This window comes from Gobio gobio (genome assembly GCF_949357685.1).
Source record: "Gobio gobio genome assembly, chromosome: 19".
Lineage (NCBI taxonomy): Eukaryota > Metazoa > Chordata > Actinopteri > Cypriniformes > Gobionidae > Gobio > Gobio gobio.
The window spans coordinates 46,780,576-46,802,534 of NC_137112.1; the positions used below are offsets into that span (position 1 = coordinate 46,780,576).

At 37.5% G+C, this 21,959-nt stretch overlaps 1 protein-coding gene and 2 pseudogenes across 3 annotated transcripts; 1 reads left to right on the forward strand and 2 right to left on the reverse strand.

The window, feature by feature from the left end:
• Window positions 1-5,449: 5,449 nt before the first annotated feature.
• On the reverse strand, window positions 5,450-6,469 carry LOC307143057 (transcription factor HES-5-like; annotated as a pseudogene). Its single transcript has 2 exons — window positions 6,237-6,469; window positions 5,450-6,123 (listed from the first exon to the last, which is right to left on the reverse strand). The product of its transcript is annotated as a transcription factor HES-5-like (transcript).
• Window positions 6,470-17,884: 11,415 nt separating this feature from the next.
• Window positions 17,885-18,251, reverse strand: LOC307143070 (uncharacterized protein; the record flags this gene model as incomplete). Its single annotated transcript, XM_079844335.1, has 2 exons — window positions 17,885-18,116; window positions 18,202-18,251. 2 exons carry the CDS (start codon window positions 18,249-18,251, stop codon window positions 17,885-17,887), a joined length of 282 nt encoding a protein of 93 aa, XP_079700461.1.
• Window positions 18,252-20,249: 1,998 nt separating this feature from the next.
• Window positions 20,250-21,164, forward strand: LOC307143064 (transcription factor HES-5-like; annotated as a pseudogene). The gene is made up of 2 exons: window positions 20,250-20,482; window positions 20,596-21,164. The product of its transcript is annotated as a transcription factor HES-5-like (transcript).
• Window positions 21,165-21,959: the final 795 nt, after the last annotated feature.

The window sequence follows — 21,959 nt, forward strand, 5'->3', positions numbered from 1 at the left end:
CCTTCTGTGAAGGGTTATATTCTCATGACAAACTTTCTCATAGTGGCATTTGTCATTTTATAAAAGTGTGTATCTGCATTTTTCATATCCTTTGGGTATAATTTTCACCTTTGAGGTGATGCATTATGTGACTATAAAGTCAAATCAACTTTTATTTTGGTTTCATGTTGAAACAGTATTCATTTTTTGCAAATAGCGAAATGCATTTCTTGATCTTTTGATCATATTCATTGTTTTGAAAAATGTTACTATCTTCTATGAGGAGTTTTAATTCATGTAATTTCATTTTTTGTACTTCTGAAAACAATGTTCGATCCCTCTGTGAGGGTTAATGTATATTAAGTCTATAGATATTGATCTTTACATGCAAACTCTATATACTGCTGTATATGTTTTACGTTATTGTAAATCTTCTGATGTGTTATGTTCACATATGACATGCGTGTTGTTGTGTCTCTGCTAATGAAGCAGATTGAATTGAAACAAATGCTTTCAACAGTGAAAGAAATATTTTCCATATGGAGAAAAAAATAAACGGAGCTCAACTCAACTATGTGGTTTCATTTATTTTCTAAGATGTCTCAAAGTGTTTCAACACTATAGTCACACTTAATGCCTGGATGACATTGCATTAGATGGCACAATATTAAAAGATGTATCTAACATTCATACTGTGAGTGTGATTTCAAACTCTTTTATGGGCTACTCATGCTCAATAAATACTGAAACTATAACAACCCTTAAAAACTTTACTCAAAGTGCATGTGAATGTGATGTCCAGGTTGTTGTTTAATTTGATTGAGAGAAGGCACAGGCCATGAGAAACACCCTCAGAGAGACAATAGAGCTCAACTAAGAGACCAGAGGTCAGAGGTCAATGGAGTGACCTGACCTTCATCATGCTGCTCTGTTCCTCCAAAGTTTACATTTTAGCATTATTAAAACAGAGCTTTGTAATTTACAGAAATTATTAAAATCTAAAACTAAACATGCATGTTGAAATAATTTACATGCTTTGTTTGCAGTCTTCTATACTAATCTTTTATTTGAGTAACTTTTTGTAAAGTTTTGGATGGTACCATTTGTGCCCGAAAATATAAAGTTTTCCCCCCAAAAAAGGTTTAATTCAAAAGCTTTGCTGATCTATCTATCTATCATCTATCTATCTATCTATCTATCTATCTATCTATCTATCTATCTATCTATCTATCTATCTATCTATCTATCTATCTATCTATCTATCTATCTATCTATCTATCTATCTATCTATCTATCTATCTATCTATCTATCTATCTATCTATCTATCTATCTATCTATCTATCTATCTATCTATCTATCTATCTATCTATCTATCTATCTATCTATCTATCTATCTATCTATCTATCTATTCACCTGTCCATCCCTCTGTCCATCTATCTATCTATCTATCTATCTATCTATCTATCTATCTATCTATCTATCTATCTATCTATCTATCTATCTATCTATCTATCTATCTATCTATCTATCTATCTATCTATCTATCTATCTATCTATCTATCTATCTATCTATCTATCTATCTATCTATCTATCTATCTATCTATCTATCTATCTATCTATCTATCTATCTATCTATCCCTCTGTCCATCTATCTATCTATCTATCTATCTATCTATCTATCTATCTATCTATCTATCTATCTATCTATCTATCTATCTATCTATCTATCTATCTATCTATCTATCTATCTATCTATCTATCTATCTATCTATCTATCTATCTATCTATCTATCTATCTATCTATCTATCTATCTATCTATCTATCTATCTATCTATCTTTCTATCTATTCACCTGTCCATCCCTCTGTCTATCTATCTATCTATCTATCTATCTATCTATCTATCTATCTATCTATCTATCTATCTATCTATCTATCTATCTATCTATCTATCTATCTATCTATCTATCTATCTATCTATCTATCTATCTATCTATCTATCTATCTATCTATCTATCTATCTATCTATCTATCTATCTATCTATCTATCTATCTATCTATCTATCTATCTATCTATCTATCTATCTATCTATCTATCTATCTATCTATCTATCTATCTATCTATCTATCTATCTATCTATCTATCTATCTATCTATCTATCTATCTGTCTGTCTGTCTGTCTGTCTGTCTGTCTGTCTGTCTGTCTGTCTGTCTGTCTGTCTATCTATCTATCTATCTATCTATCTATTCACCTGTCCATCCCTCTGTCCATCTATCTATCTATCTATCTATCTATCTATCTATCTATCTATCTATCTATCTATCTATCTATCTATCTATCTATCTATCTATCTATCTATCTATCTATCTATCTATCTATCTATCTATCTATCTATCTATCTATCTATCTATCTATCTATCTGTCTATCTGTCTGTCTGTCTGTCCGTCCGTCCGTCCGTCCATCCGTCCGTCCGTCCATCCATATATATATATATATGTTTTGTTTTGTTTTCAGCATAAAAATATATTTAAAATATGATGTAATTTTATGGGTTATGTCAAAGTTAAAGCTTAATATTACCACTTCAATTACAGTTTTTCTCAGTCGCTTTGGTACATTTCTCAGATCAGAATTGAAAGTCTCAAAACAACCTGTTCAATCTTCACATCATGTGTCACTTGAGCAGTTTCTCATTTCTCTGACCAAGTTGCAAATGATAATGTACAATTCTCTGCTGTTTCCTACATTATCAGTTGCTAATGTCATGTTGATCAGAATGTATTATAATGGGTCTCTGTTGAATAGTCTCACCCCCACAACATTTAGGCATTAGTTCATTAGTTCAAGTCTTTACATGCAAAATGGTTGAACAAGTTGTCATAATATGTCAAGCATATTTCTATACATTTCCATTAGACGTTCACATTTCTACTTTTGTTTAGTTTTTTGGTTTGTGCTATGCAGTGCTGTCTTTTCATTTCTGTATCGGAATTACATGGTCTGTCAACAAATGACAGCACAAACAGTAAAAGCATAAATGTGAATCTTGTCCAATCTCTTGCATTCAAACTCCCACATACACTAAGGTCAGGTGTAACCTACAATTTACAATCATTTTCATCAAAACTTTCTCCATAGTTTACATCAGAACATCCCTCCAGAGTACTGTTATATTGACAACATGACTAAGCAATTTGACCGTCTTATCCGTACACAATGACACAAGGGCTGTCATTCTGATGGCACTGACATGTTCATTGACACAGAGATTTACTTTTGAGAGATGAACTGAGGATTTTGAGCAAGAGACTGGCTTTTGCAGGTAATCCATGGTGTTTTGCTATTTGTACGAATTGTTTTGAGAAATGCATCGTTCTTAATCAGAGCTTTCTAAGAACACACACACACACACACACACACACACACACACACGTCTTTAAGTGTTCCATTAGACACCTGAAGATCCACACTCTGCACATAGATGGGGGTTTATCTGGTCATTGTATGACAAGCATTCAACAGTCTCCCGGGGGAATTTTTATTATAGGATCAGGCGGTCATTAGCATCTGAATAGGCACATGTCTATTGTTCAGTGTGGGAAAGCTCTGGTACCCAGAGTCACAGCTCGGTGTCATTAGCATCCCAAAACCCTCAATAAATCTCAATGTTTAGGGACTCTGAAACAAGAAAAAACTAACTTGTTCACGACCATATCAAAAGTTTAAAATCCAGCACATTCATGAACATTTTAATAACTAAACTGACCAGATTTAAGCACACATTTGCATTAAAAGAACAACAGAAATGTACATTTAAAATATCTCGTTGAATTAAATTATGTTTTAATTTTCTGCGACAGCAAGTCATCTTTTTGTGCATGCAAGAAAAATAAACAAATATAAAAGAAAACAAGACATTTACACAGAAGTTTCAGAATCAAATCACTTATGCCATTGGTCACGCTCTAAAATATCCGTTAAAATAGGGCACAAAGTACTGTATTAATTTGCTGAATGTATTTATTTTTTCAGGTGTTTTACCTGTATTTTGAGTTTTGAACATCATTGCCTTGTGTTTTATGGTTAACGGAAATGTCTGGGTAATAAGCTGCCAGTACTTTTCCTGTTATTTTACGCATATATTCTTTTTTAAAACCTTGCAGGTTCCAGATTAATAATAATTACAAAGGCATTTTCATTAGTTAATGATGCTGAGTGTCACTTTCCAACATATGAACAGGCGAAACACAGTGAAAGAATGTTTGAATAAAAGCTATTAAAACTCTTCATCTTGTTAAAATCAACTCAGAAGGGCCGTCATGAGCAGCCATAAACAAACCCCATGCAGGAATAATGAATGCTTTTGATCACTGAATCATTCATTACAGTTTTTCTCAGTCGCTTTGGTACATTTCTCGAATCATCCTCGACATTTGCAAAACAGCAAGTGCATTTCTCAAAACAATTCATACAAATAGCAAAACACCATGGATCTGCAAAAGCCAGTCTCTTGCTCAAAATCCTCAGTTCATCTCTCAAAAGTAAATCTCTGTGTCAATGAACATGTCAGTGCCATCAGAATGACAGTCCTTGTGTCATTGTGTATGAATAACACAGTCAGATTGCTTAGTCATGTTGTCAATATAACAGTACTCTGGAGGGATGTTCTGATGTAAATATGGCTAAAGTTTTGATGACAATTATTGTAAATTGTTGGTTACACCTCAGTGTATGTGGGAGTTTGAATGCAAGAGACTGGACAAGATTCTCATTTATGCTTTTACTGTTTGTACTGTAATTTGTTGCAGCTACAGCACTGCATAGCACAAAGAAAAAAAAACCCAGAAAAACAAAAGTAGAAATGTGAACGTCTAACGGAAATGTATAGAAATATGCTTGACATTTTATGACAACTTGTTCAACCATTTTGAATGTAAAGACTTATGCTATGAACTAATGCCTAAATGTTGTGGGGGGTGAGACTATTGAACAGAGACCCATTATAATACATTCTGATCAACATGACATTAGCAACTGATAATGTAGGAAACAGCAGAGAATTGTACATTATCATTTGCATGGATGTACACAAGCATTTGCAACTTGTTCAAAGAAATGAGAAACTGCTTTTTTGATGTGCTCAAGTGACACGATGATGTGAAGATTGAACAGGTAGCTTTGAGAATTTCAATTCTGATCTGAGAAATGTACCAAAGCGACTGAGAAAAACTGTAATATACTTTGATTCTCTAAATGATTAGTCAACAGGACAATTTTTTTTTTTTGATTGTTTTATTTCGCCACAGACTGATTGAAATACATTCAATGGCCTTTTCAATTCATACTTTAATAAAAGGAATTCCTTCACAGAAGGAAACTTGATTTCACTTACACAGTGAAACGGTTGTCACAATGGAAATGCCCTTATGAAAGGCAGTTCAACAGCACTATACACAGTACAGATAGATAGTATAACCTCTTGAGTCACAATCTTTATGATTGACATAAAGTTTCCTTGGAAACACAAATACAAGCCCAGTTGGGTTTCAAATGAATCTCAATATGATTTAAAACAATCATAAATATCACTTCCAAATATTGGACACGCTTAGAAAAACAAAACATGGTGTTCAGATTAGAGACGAATCTTTCACATGTGAAAGAAATGAAGAAAGTAAGCCCAAATTAAGATACATGTATTTTGACCAATGTGGTCCTTGAATTTGAGAGCTGAGGCCTCCAGATGGCGCTCTTGTTGACATTCATCTCTTTGCTGAAGGTGTTCTGGTCTGGGCCGCTCAGCCGAGGCAGGACACTTTCCCTCCTGTTCTGATCACATGATGTCTGCAGCTTCTGGAAGAGCTTCAGCAGTCTTCTCTGGCTCTGTGTCTTCATCTCATCTGTGGACAGGAAGTGCTCGCTCTCACACACACACACACACACCTGGAGAAGCCTTGATTGACAGCATGTGAGCCGGAACGGTGGCGCTCCAGGGGGTCAGTTGAGCGTCATCTCCAGGATATCTGCTTTCTCCAGCTGGGAATCAGGAACTCTGGAGCCAGAAGACACTTGAGCTGCTCGATGCTGCTGTCCATACCATCTCTGCAGAGCATCTTCTCCACTATTGGCTTTCTCAGATCTGCAAATCAAGACAGAAAAGCATCAGGAAAGTGGCCTTGGAATAAGCCAGTGATGGAGAAGAGCCGTGAAAGCTGCTGCAGTGATGTTGCTGTAAGTAGGATGTGAATGGACCTTGTTGTTGAGAGGGAGATGCTCCTTTGAGATGATTGTAGGTGTCATGTCTGGATCTCTGTGCTGTAGATCTCTCTGTGCAGAGCCAGTCTGATGTGCTCCGGCTGCAGCTCCTCTATTTATACTCACAAATCTCCATATGAATGTGTGAGGCTTGAGCTTCATGGAGTTTCCCACAGTTTGGAGCCAATGGAAGAGCTGGAACAGACAATGAGGGATGTGGGCCGCCACATGCTCAACGCTCCTCTATCAGTGTCTCAGGGGAGAATCTGGGAAAGTGCTGACCTGTAGAGCTCATGTTCACATCAGAGTCACTGAAGCTGCTCATCATGAGACACACGTGTGGAGAAGCTTTTGCAGAGCATTAGGCAGCTTATTGTCCATCTTATTACAGTTTTTTTACAGACGCTAGGACACATTTCTCAATACTTAGGTCACTTTTGCACTTCACACAGTGAGCACAACAGAAGTCTATGTGGGCTAAACTGAGGATCAATTATCATTGCTTTGGCACAAAATGCATTCAATGACTACATCTCTCAAACTTCATGAATTCTTTTCTCACTCAGACACAACAACTGCCAAAACTCTGTGTATGTACAGGCCAATATATGCACATGCTTACATACTGTTTTCAAAACTGTTCAACTTATGTTCAAAACAATAACAATACAAAACTGAATAAGACAGCAATTTGCTACATTCCTACAGTAATATTTTAATGAAATATATTTTAAATCTTAAGATTAAATGCTATAAAAACAATTGGACTGATTCTCATTGTAGATGGTGGATGGTGTGTATACAAATTCTTGTATTTTGGAATTACTAAACGGCATCATGTCTGACTGATTCCAGTAACATATATTGCAGTGAATTATAAACAGAGATGTGTCCTAGTATTGTATAATACTACGTGTTGTGTGTGTTTTTTAGCTCATTGTTCTGTGCGTGACAAAGTGTGTTTGTCGGCTGTCAACCTTTGCTAGTGTTCTGGAAGAATGAGTTGATTTGAGACCTGAATAAAGTGTTTTGGTAGTTGTACATTTTGAATGTGAAATGAACTGCTTTGCCAAGCTGAAAGTTGGTCAGGAGAACTGTGATAATAAGTGACCTATAAGTATTGCGAAATGTCTTAGCGTCTGTAAAAAACTGTAAATTATGCCATCCCAAAGATGACAATGTCCAAAATCCTTGTCCTTGTGGGGACATGTTTTGGTCCCCATGAGAAAAACAGCTTATAAATCAGACTAAGTGATGTTTTTTTTGAAAATTTAAAAATGCAGAAGGTTTAGTGTAAGGGGGTCAAATTTACAGCTTGTACAGTATAAAAGTCTATGGAAAGTCCCCATAAAATACAAAAATACAATGTGTGTGTGTGTGTGTGTGTCTGTGTGTTTATTTATAGTCACCTTGTTTTAGTGTACGTTGCACTTACACTGACAATAAACAGTGCTCTAAATATTTAACTACAAACTGCAGTTTAAGGAAATGTGTTTTTAGTATACATTCGACTTAATACTAATACTTTAGTATATAATAAATAATACTTTTTATGTAATACATCGGAACTTTGTGAGATTGCGTTCATTGATTGAGCAACAGCTTTTAGTGATTATAAACGGAGCGCTCTTTACGCGCCGTCTAGGCGATATAAAAATAATGAATAGGCCTTTAATATATTCAGAATTTGTCCACATACACACTTCAATACATAGGCCCATCCGCATATAAATGCAGGATTCACTCTCAAAAATGTGATGACTGACAGTGATGAATGTCAGGAAAACATAATATCCATGGATCACTGGATCTGTGGTGAGTTGTAAGGAACACTATATTGGGCCGTGTTCCGGCGGGAAAGAGACGTCGATGCCTAGCATCTGTAGATGAATGCGTTTGTATCTAAAGCTTTAGAGTTGTGCTCTGGAATTCAGACGTCATTGTCTCCATTGTCTCAGACTCCAGGCCTCCAGATGTGTGTGTGTGTGTGTGTGTGTGTGTGTGTGTGTGTGTGTGTGTGTGTGTGTGTGTGTGTGTGTGTGTGTGTGTGTGTGTGTGTGTGTGTGTGTGTGTGTGTGTGTGTGTGTGTGTGTGTGTGTGTGTGTGTGTGTGTGTGTGTGTGTGCTGGTCAGTGTGAGTAGATCTCATGTGAGGTTCCCACACTGACTCTCTGTCTTCACATCAATGGAGCACAAAAGCATCAGAGTCCTGAATGGAGCATTAGTGCGGCTGAAGACTCTGTTCTTCCTCACGTCACACACCATCTGGAGGAAACCAGTCCGTCAGTTATCACACACTTTCTGTCATGCAAATGTGCCATTTTCCTCCATATTCAATGTATTATGGAATATGCAAAAATAACTTAGTTTTTTTTAGCATCAAATAAGATTTGAGTTGCATTTGTGAGAGATGTTTGTGTTTAGATGACAAAAGTTTCTTAAGCACCTGATGCAAAAGCTCAAAGTCATTGTAAAAGTTGATGATGCGTAAAGGAAAATAAATAGTGATAGTGCTGATTCTGGACATACTGCTGATGACATCATGAGTGACATCATCAGACCATCTTGTCTGTGTGTGAGTGTGTGTGTGTGTGTGTGTGTGTGTGTGTGTGTGTGTGTGTGTGTGTGTGTGTGTGTGTGTGTGTGTGTGTGTGTGTGTGTGTGTGTGTGTGTGTGTGTGTGTGTGTGTGTGTGTGTGTGTGTGTGTGTGTGTGTGTGAATATCCATAAGTGTGTCGACTCCCTTGTGTGTGTGTGTGTGTGTGTGTGTGTGAATATCCATAAGTGTGTCGACTCCCTTGTGTGTGTGTGTGTGTGTATGTGTGTGAATATCCATAAGTGTGTCAACTCCCGTGTGTGTGTGTGTGTGTGTGTATGTGTGTGTGTGTGTGTGTGTGTGTGTGTGTGTGTGTGTGAATATCCATAAGTGTGTCGACTCCCTTGTGTGTGTGTGTGTGTGTGTGTGTGTGAGTGTGTGTGTGTGTGTGTGTGTGTGTGTGTGTGTGTGTGTGTGTGTGTGTGTGTGTGTGTGTGTGTGTGTGTGTGTGTGTGTGTGTGTGTGTGTGTGTGTGTGTGTGTGTGTGTGTGTGTGTGTGTGTGTGTGTGTGTGTGTGTGTGTGTGTGTGTGTGGGCATGTTTTCGTGAAATATCAGGACACAAATGTGTATAATGACATGGGTATTACAAAAAGAGGGTGAAATATGAGGACGTTCCCCATGTCCTCACTTTTCAAAATGCTTATAATTCACACAGAATGAGTTTTTTTTCACAGAAAGTGAACTGCACAGTCTCCTGTGAGGGCTAGGTTTAGGGGCAGTGTGTGTGTGTGTGTGTGATGGGTAGGTTTAGGGGCAGGGGCAGTGTAAGGGGATAGAAAATACGGTTTGTACGGTATAAAAACCATTACGCCTATGGAATGTCCTCACATTTCACAAAAACAAACATGTGTGTGTGTGTGTGTGTGTGTGTGTGTGTGTGTGTGTGTGTGTGTGTGTGTGTGTGTGTGTGTGTGTGTGTGTGTGTGTGTGTGTGTGTGTGTGTGTGTGTGTGTGTGTGTGTGTGTGTGTGTGTGTGTGTGTGTGTGTGTGTGTGTGTGTGTGTGTGTGTGTGTGTGTGTGTGTGTGTGTGTGAGATATTGGGGTTGTGTTGGGGTTTATGATGCTGATGACACTAGAACTGTGACTCTGTTCTCCAGAGTTTCTCACACTGAGCCACAAACACAACAATAGAAGTGTGTCTATTCACATGATAATGAGTCTTAATGCAGGACAGATTCCCTACGAGCTTTCTCACGCCTCTGATGCTCAACACTTGTTATGATACGAAAACATTTTTATATGAATCTGAAGGCTAATTTGATTCAGCTAGTTTCATTTTGAAACGTGTAATATTAGTATATAGATCATATAGAGCAAAGTTACAGTCCAATCTATTCATGTTGACCTCTGACCCCTGGTCTCTTAGTTGAGCTCTATTGTCTCTGAGGGTGAGTTCTGTCTCTCACGCTCTCGTCATTCACTCAATTCAATTACACAACAATAGACGTGTGTCCTGAAACCCACAGCACACACACGTCTCCAAACGTTCAGTCTTAGGTCTTAACCTGATCAAACAGACTGTTAATTCCCAAACACAGGTAATATGAATCAATTACAGAATCTGATACACTTGCAGCGTAACTTAAATAGCCAGTTTTCATATTTTGAAGATAAAATAATATATATTTACCATGAATAAATACGTGAAATTAAAACATCAGGTTGTTTACAGTTTCCTTTCATAAAGCAATTTATTAAAATGTGAGCAATACGCAAAATATATTTGTCGCTTTAAGTAGTTTGCTATAGAAGATTTACATTTTCAAATGTTCGGGACTTTATTGTCATAATTTTTCAGAGGGATCTGATTTCAAATGAAAATAATTACAGCGTCTATCCTGACCTTTGGTCAGTTTTAGAAGATATTTTGATTAGAAAAATCTGTGTAAGAGAGCATAATCTGAAAATGTAATTCAAACTAAAGGTTCAAGACTTTAAATTATTGCGGTACATAACCAATTATTCCATAAAAAGGCACTTTTTGGTGCCAAACATGTTTTTTAGATGACGTTTATCATTTGGCTTGTATAAAGAACAATTATTGATAACAATATATCAACATTATGAGAGAAATCAACCTAATAAAAGTGGCTATGTATATGTATATATATATATATATAGCAAAACACTTGATTACAGGGATTTTAAAATAACACAAATATTAGAAGTGTCAAGTTCTTTATTGCTCAAATATTAATAATGTAGATATTAATTTTAGGTAAATTTGGATGTTATGTGACGCACGGGTATATTTGTATACATTACATTGTATGGGTCAAAATTATACACTTTTCTTTTATGCCAAAAATTATTAGGATATTATTATTTTTTGTTTATTTATTTATTTACAGGGGCTGTGCACATTAATAAACACGAATGTAAATGTGCCAGAATTATTTTTCATCTGCAGACCCTTGACAGAAGTGTTAAAAAGTCAACATAAAATCAAGAACAGAGCATCAAATATAACACACACACAAAAAAGAAAAATGAGAGTGAGAGAAAAAAGAAACAGCAAAAATAGGAACAAAAATATAAAATAAAACACAGGTACATAATCCCACATAAAAAAACATTTACATTAACAGAACATTTTTGTCTAAAGATATATTGTGCTACATAAGACTAAGAGATAAAAAAGAGATAGCGACAAGAGCAAATTATTAAGATGCTAATGTTGACAGTGCTGATTTGTCTATTGGTATATTATTTGTCTTTGTTCTAATTGTTGATGGGATGGAGTTCCATTCCCTTGCTGCTCTGACTGAAAATACAGACTAACTAAATGTACTTTTTCTGAGAGGAATAATACAGTCCCCTCTTTCTCCACCCCTTGTGGACCGATATGCAGTTGTTCTAATGCTGTTTTAATGGAGAAGACAGGCTATGTATAGTCTTAAACATAAAACAAACATCTACATATTTGATCAGGTTTTCCCAACTTAGAAAATTATACTTTTTAAGTATTGAAAAATGATAGAAATTAATTGATTTCTTATCAAGAATTTTTAGTGATTGTTTATACAAAGACTCCAGTGGTTTTAGAGTAGTTGTTCTCGCTTGTGACCAAGCTGTAAAGATATTAAGATATTAAGTAAAGATCATGTTCCATGAAGATATAATACATGTCCTACTGTAAATATATCATAAATGTATTATTAGTAGTAATATGCATTGCTAAGGACTTAATTTGGACAACTTTAAAGGAGATTTTCTCAATATTTAGATTTTTTTGCACCCTCAGATTCCAGATTTTCAAATAGTTATATCTCAGACAAATATTGACCTATCATAACAAGCTTATTTATTCAGCTTTCAGATGATATGTAAATCTGCCCTTATGTTTTGTGGTCCAAGGTCACACACGAAAATGCGTATCAATAGTACGAGTGTGCAATGTTGTGGAATGTATAGGCCAAAATGAGTATTGGCGTGCATATAGTACGCAGTTTATGGCGTATTATACGCACAAACCCATAGATATACATAACAAAGGCTAGATGTCTTATGGCGAAGTCTCTAACGTCATCACCGGCGGCCATCTTGTCACAGGCAAGCTTTCACTTGTAAGGTGAGTGATCCGAAAACACAAATACTCTTATCTCGCTGAAATCTTGACGAATTTACAAATTGTTTGTTTTTTTACAAACGTTATTAATGTGGCTATAATTCTGGATGCCTGAACAAATTATGAATAATTATTCATAAGTAGGCTATGCAGTGTCATAACTACATCTCTGACGTTTATAACAAACCAAACAGTTTGAAAATCGGTAGAAAATTGAGCAAGTTATGGTTATTTAAAAAGTACATGCTTTAAAACACAATGTTACGAGTGAGCGAGCTGACTGTGACAAGATGGCCGCCATGATCTCCATTAGCCAGCAGCGCGGACGAGACATCTAGCCTTTATTATGTATATCATATGGCGTGTCATATACGTGCCATAAACTGCGTACCATATGCACGCCAAAACTCATTTTGGAGTATATACATTCCACGACATTGCACACTCATGTGATCGTGTTGCATATATAATTTAAGAAGACAACTGCATTCCATGACATGACTGAATGCCACAGCAGAAATACATTTAACATCGTTTATTGTTTTATGATGTCAAGATGTCGAATGCAAATAAACAGGTGATAACATATCACAGCATTTCCATAAAGAGATATCTCCAAAACACATGAAACGCATTGGAACATCAAATATGAATAAACTTTACAAAAGTCATGTGAAAAAGGATTTGCCAAACATCATTATTAACACGAGGGGTCGTATTAAAGCATAACAGAAACTGTCAATAGGTGATAACATATCACAGCATTTGCATGAACATGCATATTGGAACTCACATCAGATATTAATTAACTTTACAAAAGTTACATGATTTACCAGAAATCATTATAAGCATTCCTCCACATGAGGGGGTCATATTAAATGTCAAGATACTTAACAGTTCAGATATTCCACTAAAGGAAAAGATGTCCATCCACAGGTGTGAGTTCATTGCATTTTATGGCAGAACAAACTTCAAATGTGATTCTATGATAGCAAATGTCCTATGAGGACAACTGAGCGTTTATCATACTGATAAAATATTCAAAACTAGTCCCAGATATGGGATATTTGTACTTTGCATGAAGCAAAAATGCACCATATCATGGTGAAAATCTAATTTGCCTCCATAGAAGGTGTATATGAAAGTATTCAACAATACACAAGAACTTTCCAGCGAGGGAGATAATATTGTTAATGACATCTAACATAGATGTGTATGATACAATCTGACTCATCGCATCAGAAAAGACCAAAATGTGGCCCACATCCTTGGTGTCTAATATAGACATGTTTGCTTTCCTTCAGAGGGCGCTAGAGGATAAATCAGTGCCTTTCGCTGAGGCTGATGGATGGAGGAACAGCCGCTCTGCTGGAAGTGTTTCTTTCTCAGGAAAATCCCATCATCTCCAGGATATCTGCTTTCTCCAGCTGGGAATCAGGAACTCTGGAGCCAGAAGACACTTGAGCTGCTCGATGCTGCTGTCCATACCATCTCTGCAGAGCATCTTCTCCACTATTGGCTTTCTCAGATCTGCAAATCAAGACAGAAAAGCATCAGGAAAGTGGCCTTGGAATAAGCCAGTGATGGAGAAGAGCCGTGAAAGCTGCTGCAGTGATGTTGCTGTAAGTAGGATGTGAATGGACCTTGTTGTTGAGAGGGAGATGCTCCTTTGAGATGATTGTAGGTGTCATGTCTGGATCTCTGTGCTGTAGATCTCTCTGTGCAGAGCCAGTCTGATGTGCTCCGGCTGCAGCTCCTCTATTTATACTCACAAATCTCCATATGAATGTGTGAGGCTTGAGCTTCAAGGAGTTTCCCACAGTTTGGAGCCAATGGAAGAGCTGGAACAGACAATGAGGGATGTGGGCCGCCACATGCTCAACGCTCCTCTATCAGTGTCTCAGGGGAGCAGGTGGAGAGTGACTATTATTGTCATTATTTAAGCAGTTTGTATTAATTGAGCAAGCTAATAAAGCATTATTAGGATTAATTTGGATGTGTTGCAAATTACCACGACTGGATCTACTGATGCAGTTGTGTGCAAAATTGAATTCTTTAATGAAAACAGCATGTCTTTGGTGCAAACATATATAGGATTTAATGTTTTATAATTCATAAATCATATTTTCATCATTATCGTCGCTGCAGTGACGTCACACACTCATGATGAAGCAGATGTGTGTGTGTGTGTGTGTGTGTGTGTGTGTGTGTGTGTGTGTGTGTGTGTGTGTGTGTGTGTGTGTGTGTGTGTGTGTGTGTGTGTGTGTGTGTGTGTGTGTGTGTGTGTGTGTGTGTGTGTGTGTGTGTGTGTGTGTGTGTGTGTGTGTGTGTGTGTGTGTGTGTGTGCGTGCGTGCGTGCGTGCGTGTGTGTGTGTGTGTGTGTGTGTGTGTGTGTGTGTGTGTGTGTGTGTGTGTGTGTGGGCATGTTTTTGTGAAATATCAGGACACAAATGTGTATAATGACATGGGTATGACATAGGTATTACAAAAAGAGGGTGAAATATGAGGACGTTCCCCATGTCCTCACTTTTCAAAATGCTTATAAATCACACAGAACAAGGTTTTTTTCACAGAAAGTAAACTGCACAGTCTCCTGTGATGGGCTAGGTTTAGGGGCAGTGTGTGTGTGTGTGTGTGTGTGTGTGTGTGTGTGTGTGTGTGTGTGATGGGTAGGTTTAGGGGCAGGGGCAGTGTAAGGGGATAGAAAATATGGTTTGTACGGTATAAAAACCATTACGCCTATGGAATGTCCTCACATTTCACAAAAACAAACGTGTGTGTGTGTGTGTGTGTGTGTGTGTGTGTGTGTGTGTGTGTGTGTGTGTGTGTGTGTGTGTGTGTGTGTGTGTGTGTGTGTGTGTGTGTGTGTGTGTGTGTGTGTGTGTGTGTGTGTGTGTGTGTGTGTGTGTGTGTGTGTGTGTGTGTGCTGGTCAGTGTGAGTAGATCTCATGTGAGGTTCCCACACTGACTCTCTGTCTTCACATCAATGGAGCACAAAAGCATCAGAGTCCTGAATGGAGCATTAGTGCGGCTGAAGACTCTGTTCTTCCTCACGTCACACACCATCTGGAGGGAAACGGCCCGACTGAATGATGATGATGCAAAAATAAATGTGTAAAATATTGGCTTAAAAAAAAAAAAAAAGTTTTGATGCAATGGCCATAGCAAAAAATGTATATATTAGTCTATTAATGACTATTTTCATAGCTGATCATTGGCTTTCATGTTTTCTTATATATTTCACCATTACATAAGCATATGTCTGCATTGCATTATTGCATTATTAAAGGGTTAGTTCACCCAAAAATGATATGAATGTAATTTATTACTCATGCCGCTCCACACCCGTAAGACCTCCGTTCATCTTCGGAGCACAAATGAAGATATTTGTGTTGAAATCCGATGGCTCAGTGAGACCTGCATAGCCAGCAATGACATTTCCTCTCTTAAAAACATATTTAAATCAGTTCATGTGAGTACAATGATTCAATATTAATATTATAAAGCGACGAGAATATTTTTGGTGCGGCAAAATCCTCAAATTACAACTTGTATAGTGATGACCGATTTCAAAACACAGCTTCATGAAGCTTCGGAGCGGAAACGAATCAGCGAGTCGATTCAGTGGTTCGGATCAGTTTGGCGGTTTGACACACGATCCAAATCATGAATCGACTCACTGATTCATAACGCTTCGAAGCTTCATGATGCCGTGTTTTGAAATCGGTCATCACTATACAAGTCGTTATTTAGGTTTTTTTGCCGCACCAAAAATATCATTGTCGCTTTATAATATTAATATTGAACCACTGTACTCACATGGACTGATTTAAATATGTTTTTAGTACATTAATGGATCTTGAGAGTGTGAATTGCTTTGCTCTCTATGGAGGCCTCACTGAGCCTTCAGATTTCAACAAAAATATCTTCATCTTGTGATGAGTAATAAATTACATTATTTTAATTTCCCTTTAAACTATATATATAGCTGTGCTGTTTCCAACCTTATATTTGAGAAGCAATTTTTTTCTGCATTGCAAATGTGTTCATGCAATCATTCAGCAGCTCATTAAAAATGCACTGAGAGCAGCAGCTACTGGGGTTTTCCCACACTCCGCTCTGAATGGATGCGCACAGAACAATAGAAGTGTGTCCTCTTTATCTGTGTGTCGGGCATTCACACAGCTGTCCGTCACGTCCTCCGGGCGTTTCACTCAGATAATCCTCAGTCAGCTGACATTTCAACCATGAAACTGTTTGACTTGCCACACACTCACCTCAAAAAATTTTTTTTGAGTATTGTGTGTTGGATGGATGATTAATAAGATACTGGATAAAACTGGAAGCCAGATTAACAGTTAAAATAAATAGGCAATTCCATGGTATTTGAATATTTTGAGTTCTTTTGCATCTCATGACACTTTGGGTTTCATTGATCGTGAATGAGCCTGCTTTATTGTGTCAAAAATGATAAATATTCATGAAATTGAATGACAACAAAATGTGCTACGATTGGCAGGTGAACTGGATGCCTCCTTTAACTACTAATATGTAAGCCATATGTACTGTAAGTGACAAGTTTTCCATAAATTATCTAACGCTTTCCATAGTTTTGACGCAAACATTCCCACAGTAAATCCTAGTTAGAGAAAATTAGATGTTAGTGGGAATTTGGGAAAATTGAGAATGGCGCTATTTTAAAATGAAATAAGTTTTTTTTTTTTTCCCAAAAAGGTGAATAATAAATCAGTATAGACTCATTACCCATCCACATGTAATAAATAGGTAAATTAGTGGTTTGGTCAACCTTTGACATTTATCATTGCACTTATACCCTAAGATTTGAAGACACCTGGATATATATATGCACTGTAAAAAAAAAATCAGGTCTCAAATTGAAAATTGTCAAAAATTTTCAGTTGGCCAAATTGAATTTTCTGTGAATTGATGCAATTTATTTAACAGAAATTCAATTTGGCCAACTAAAAAAATCTAGAAAATTTTCAATTGGAGATTTTTTTTTTACAGTGTGGATTGGTTTAACACGCCCATTCATAAATAATGCCCCCATTCAAATAAACATTTGTCCGGTACTTCATAAATCACAGGATGACATCAATGCAATCAAAATTATTTATTTTATAGAAACATATGCAAGCTTTACACAATTGATTCAAAAAAATCATCACAAAAGCAATCAAATGATACACTGTATCTTTAAAAACGAAAAAAAGTTCTTTTTTGCATGTCCTCCAAAAGAGAGCATGGACAAACGGTTCTTAACACACACTCTCTTCAAGAGAAGTTATATCTAAATGCACAAACTGCATCCTCAGCCTGTGCAGTGCACAACTCATAGTCCAACAAAAAAGCAAACAAGTGCTGTTTTCCTCCGAGGTAGATGTGCTAACACATAAGATCATATCTGATCAGATCAAGTGCTTGGCCTTTTTCATCCGCAGGTCAGTCTGTGTGATGGACTTCAGAACAATGGCGTCACGTCCTGTTCTGGAGTGGGAGAAAGACGCAGGATTTCGCGAGAACACCTGGAGTAGCCGCTGGGGAAGATCAAGGCCTTTTTCGAGCTGAAGAAGGACACCGTCTTCTCCAAAATGTCGGATGCGGGAATGCCGTGATGCAGGTGGTCTTCCAAAGAAGATTTCAGTTTCTCCACTTTGCTGAAACATTTCCTCTCCAAGCTGTACAGTTTGCACCTGCGATCCAAAAGAGAACATGTTTAGTGTCATTGCGAGCATGTGTCAATGAGAGCAAATGAACGGAGCATTTCTTCTCCTTTACCTGGCATGGTGGCTGTTGTCTTGAGGGGTGATGTCCATGTAGGCTGGCATGTTCGAGGTTGCTTTTGCAGTTTTGGTGCAGGTCAAGAGATATCTGAGGCTCTTCTTCAGTCGCAAAACCAAATGCCACACAACACCCTGGATCTAACCCACTTTTATACCAAAGCATATCTGCAGCCAGCCAATCAGAGAGCAGAGGCAAATGGAACAATAGGCTTGCCGTAATTTGCATTGGTCCGATGGCTTTTAATTGAGCTCTTTAGTGGACAGGTGGGATTTTCTTTCTCTGGTGCCATCTGGAGGGTCAGCCGGCCCGTGGGAGAATAATGGAGGGCATGAGGGATTTTAATGTTCTCACACTCAGACTAGCAATGGAGATTTGTGGAAAATATGTACTGTATGTGTATGATTCAGTTCAATTTATCGTCGGGTGTAAAATGTTTTGAGAATTTCATTTTTAATCCATGTTGATATAATAATAATTTAAGTTTTGTTTTAAAGTATAGCTTCTGAAGGCATTTCACAGAAAAAAGGAGGGAAAAATATGCTTCGCTAAAACACATTCATAAACAAACATGTAGCAAATTATGGGGATTTGTAGAAAATATTTACTGTATGTATGATTCAGTTCAATTTATGGTCGGGTGTAAAATGTTTTGAGAAAAAGCAAGGATTTTCATTGATATAATAATAATTAAAGTTTTTGTTTTTAAAGTATAGCTTCTGAAGGCATTTCACAGAAAAAACGAGGGAAAATATGCTTCGCTAAAACACATTCATAAACAAACATGTAGCAAATGATGGGGATTTGTAGAAAAATATTTACTGTATGATTCAGTTCAATTTATGGTCGGGTGTAAAATGTTTCGAGAAAAGCGAGGATTTTCATTTGTAATCCATGGTGATATAATAATAATTAAAGTTTTTTTTTTTAAGTATAGCTTCTGAAGGCATTTAAAAAAAAAACGAGGGAAAATATGCTTCGCTAAAACACATTCATAAACAAACATGTAGCAAAAATATTTACTGTATGCTTTTGAGCATGAGTTTAATAAATGTTATGCATAAAGTATTCTATAAATCATATGACCCTTTACAATAAGTTCTCACAGTATTTGTTCATGGCAAACATAACATTTATAACTTAAAATGTAAACTAATTAATTAATAAATGTTGATATGAATAAATGCTGTATGTTAAATAATGTTAATAAATGAAAAACCATAAAGAAAAATACATAAAAAAAAACATTTGATAGGTTTTTAGATTCGACAATTTAGAAATGGTGCTTTTGGAGGTGGCACTTCACACACAAAAAATATGCATTACTGAAAACATTTAGTATGTCATCAAAACAAAATGTAGAAGCGTCCATTAGGCTTCCCTCCAGAAGCCTTGTTAGTCGAGCCCTGTGGGAACAGACACACTTCTATTGTGTGAGGGATTTAATGCGATGAATACAGAAGTGTGGGAAGCCGTGTGTCTCTGTGGCTCCCACCAGCTCCAGGAGCGCTGGGGCGTGTGATCGGGTCCACATTGTGCCGTGAGCCAGCTGTGTGTGTGTGTGTGTGTGTGTGTGTGTGTGTGTGTGTGTGTGTGTGTGTGTGTGTGTGTGTGTGTGTGTGTGTGTGTGTGTGTGTGTGTGTGTGTGTGTGTGTGTGTGTGTGTGTGTGTGTGTGTGTGTGTGTGTGTGTGTGTGTGTGTGTGTGTGTGTGTGTGTGTGTGTGTGTGTGACCACAGATTTCATAGAACACCTGCATCGCCAGAATATCCTGTTGCATTGACCTAAAATACAGTATATCATTACAGCATTTCTACTGATTCTGAAGTAAAACTTGATTCACTAGTGAACAATCAAACTTACAATTTTCTGGCTGATAACACCGATGTGTTATTGTCGTTCTAACATTAGAGAAAATTAAATCTCGGCATGTGTTTGGTTATGAAGGGTGTGTGTTCGTAAAGTGACATTAATGTGAACACCGGGTCAGGACTTTCCCAGAGACACGGGCTTTGAGCCCCTAATAGAGGATCATTGAGCGTTGAGCATGTGGCGGCCCACATCCCTCATTGTCTGTTCCAGCTCTTCCATTGGCTCCAAACTGTGGGAAACTCCTTGAAGCTCAAGCCTCACACATTCATATGGAGATTTGTGAGTATAAATAGAGGAGCTGCAGCCGGAGCACATCAGACTGGCTCTGCACAGAGAGATCTACAGCACAGAGATCCAGACATGACACCTACAATCATCTCAAAGGAGCATCTCCCTCTCAACAACAAGGTCCATTCACATCCTACTTACAGCAACATCACTGCAGCAGCTTTCACGGCTCTTCTCCATCACTGGCTTATTCCAAGGCCACTTTCCTGATGCTTTTCTGTCTTGATTTGCAGATCTGAGAAAGCCAATAGTGGAGAAGATGCTCTGCAGAGATGGTATGGACAGCAGCATCGAGCAGCTCAAGTGTCTTCTGGCTCCAGAGTTCCTGATTCCCAGCTGGAGAAAGCAGATATCCTGGAGATGACGCTCAACTGACCCCCTGGAGCGCCACCGTTCCGGCTCACATGCTGTCAATCAAGGCTTCTCCAGGTGTGTGTGTGTGTGTGAGAGCGAGCACTTCCTGTCCACAGATGAGATGAAGACACAGAGCCAGAGAAGACTGCTGAAGCTCTTCCAGAAGCTGCAGACATCATGTGATCAGAACAGGAGGGAAAGTGTCCTGCCTCGGCTGAGCGGCCCAGACCAGAACACCTTCAGCAAAGAGATGAATGTCAACAAGAGCGCCATCTGGAGGCCGTGGTAGAGCCTTACAGCAACAGCAGCACATACTGAACGTCTACACTAGACTCAGTGGATGTGGCGCTTCAGCTTCTCTTCTGGACAAAAAGTGTTTCATGAGTTCCAGTTTGGAAGAGATATTTGCACTGCAAAGTGCTCTGATGATCCGATCTTCTGTGAAGACTTCCTGTCAAGAGTTCCTGATGGGAACATAAACTGACGTCTACATTAGACAACATTGACTTCTACATGAAATGCATCTTCATGAGATGTGAAGGAAACGCTTCCTTTATTATTTTAAAGGCCATTTATAATCTGATATCTTCTCTTCTGGACAAAAAGTGTTTATTAAGAACGTGTGAAAAATTTGCTTCACTTTACGTTCGATGTATGCCCTTGAATGTGCATGAATCAGTTTAAAAACATTTCTGTTTATAGAAAGAATGATATTCCCATCTATTTTGATGGCTTCTATTACTTATTTCAAGTCATCTCAATTTGCGCTTCACATTGAAGCTAGATTATTTAGTTATGTCTGGACAAATCTTGTCAATTTATGTTGTGAAACGTTCCTTTTTGGAACAAGTTGCTTAATGAACTCATGCCTTTCATAAAGGCATGTATTGCAATGAAAACTTCATGAAGTTTTGCTTCACTTGTATTGTATCAATATACGTGTGTATTTGACGTTGCATGCACAATATGCAAAAACATGGCAGAGATCTAATAAATCAAATTGCTCTTCAATCACTTTTTGCTTTTCACTGGTATTGAAACTTATGGGCACAACATTTTAAATGCAAGGAATGTTTAATAAGTGATATCAGTTCACAAAAACACGCCTTTACAAAAGGCACCGATTGAGACTAAAGCTCAAATGACAGGATTTTCTCATGACGTTATGCTTGTCGTACATTGTAGACGATTTTCAAACTTAAATCCAAAATAGGATGCAAATGTTGCATTAAAGGGATAGTTC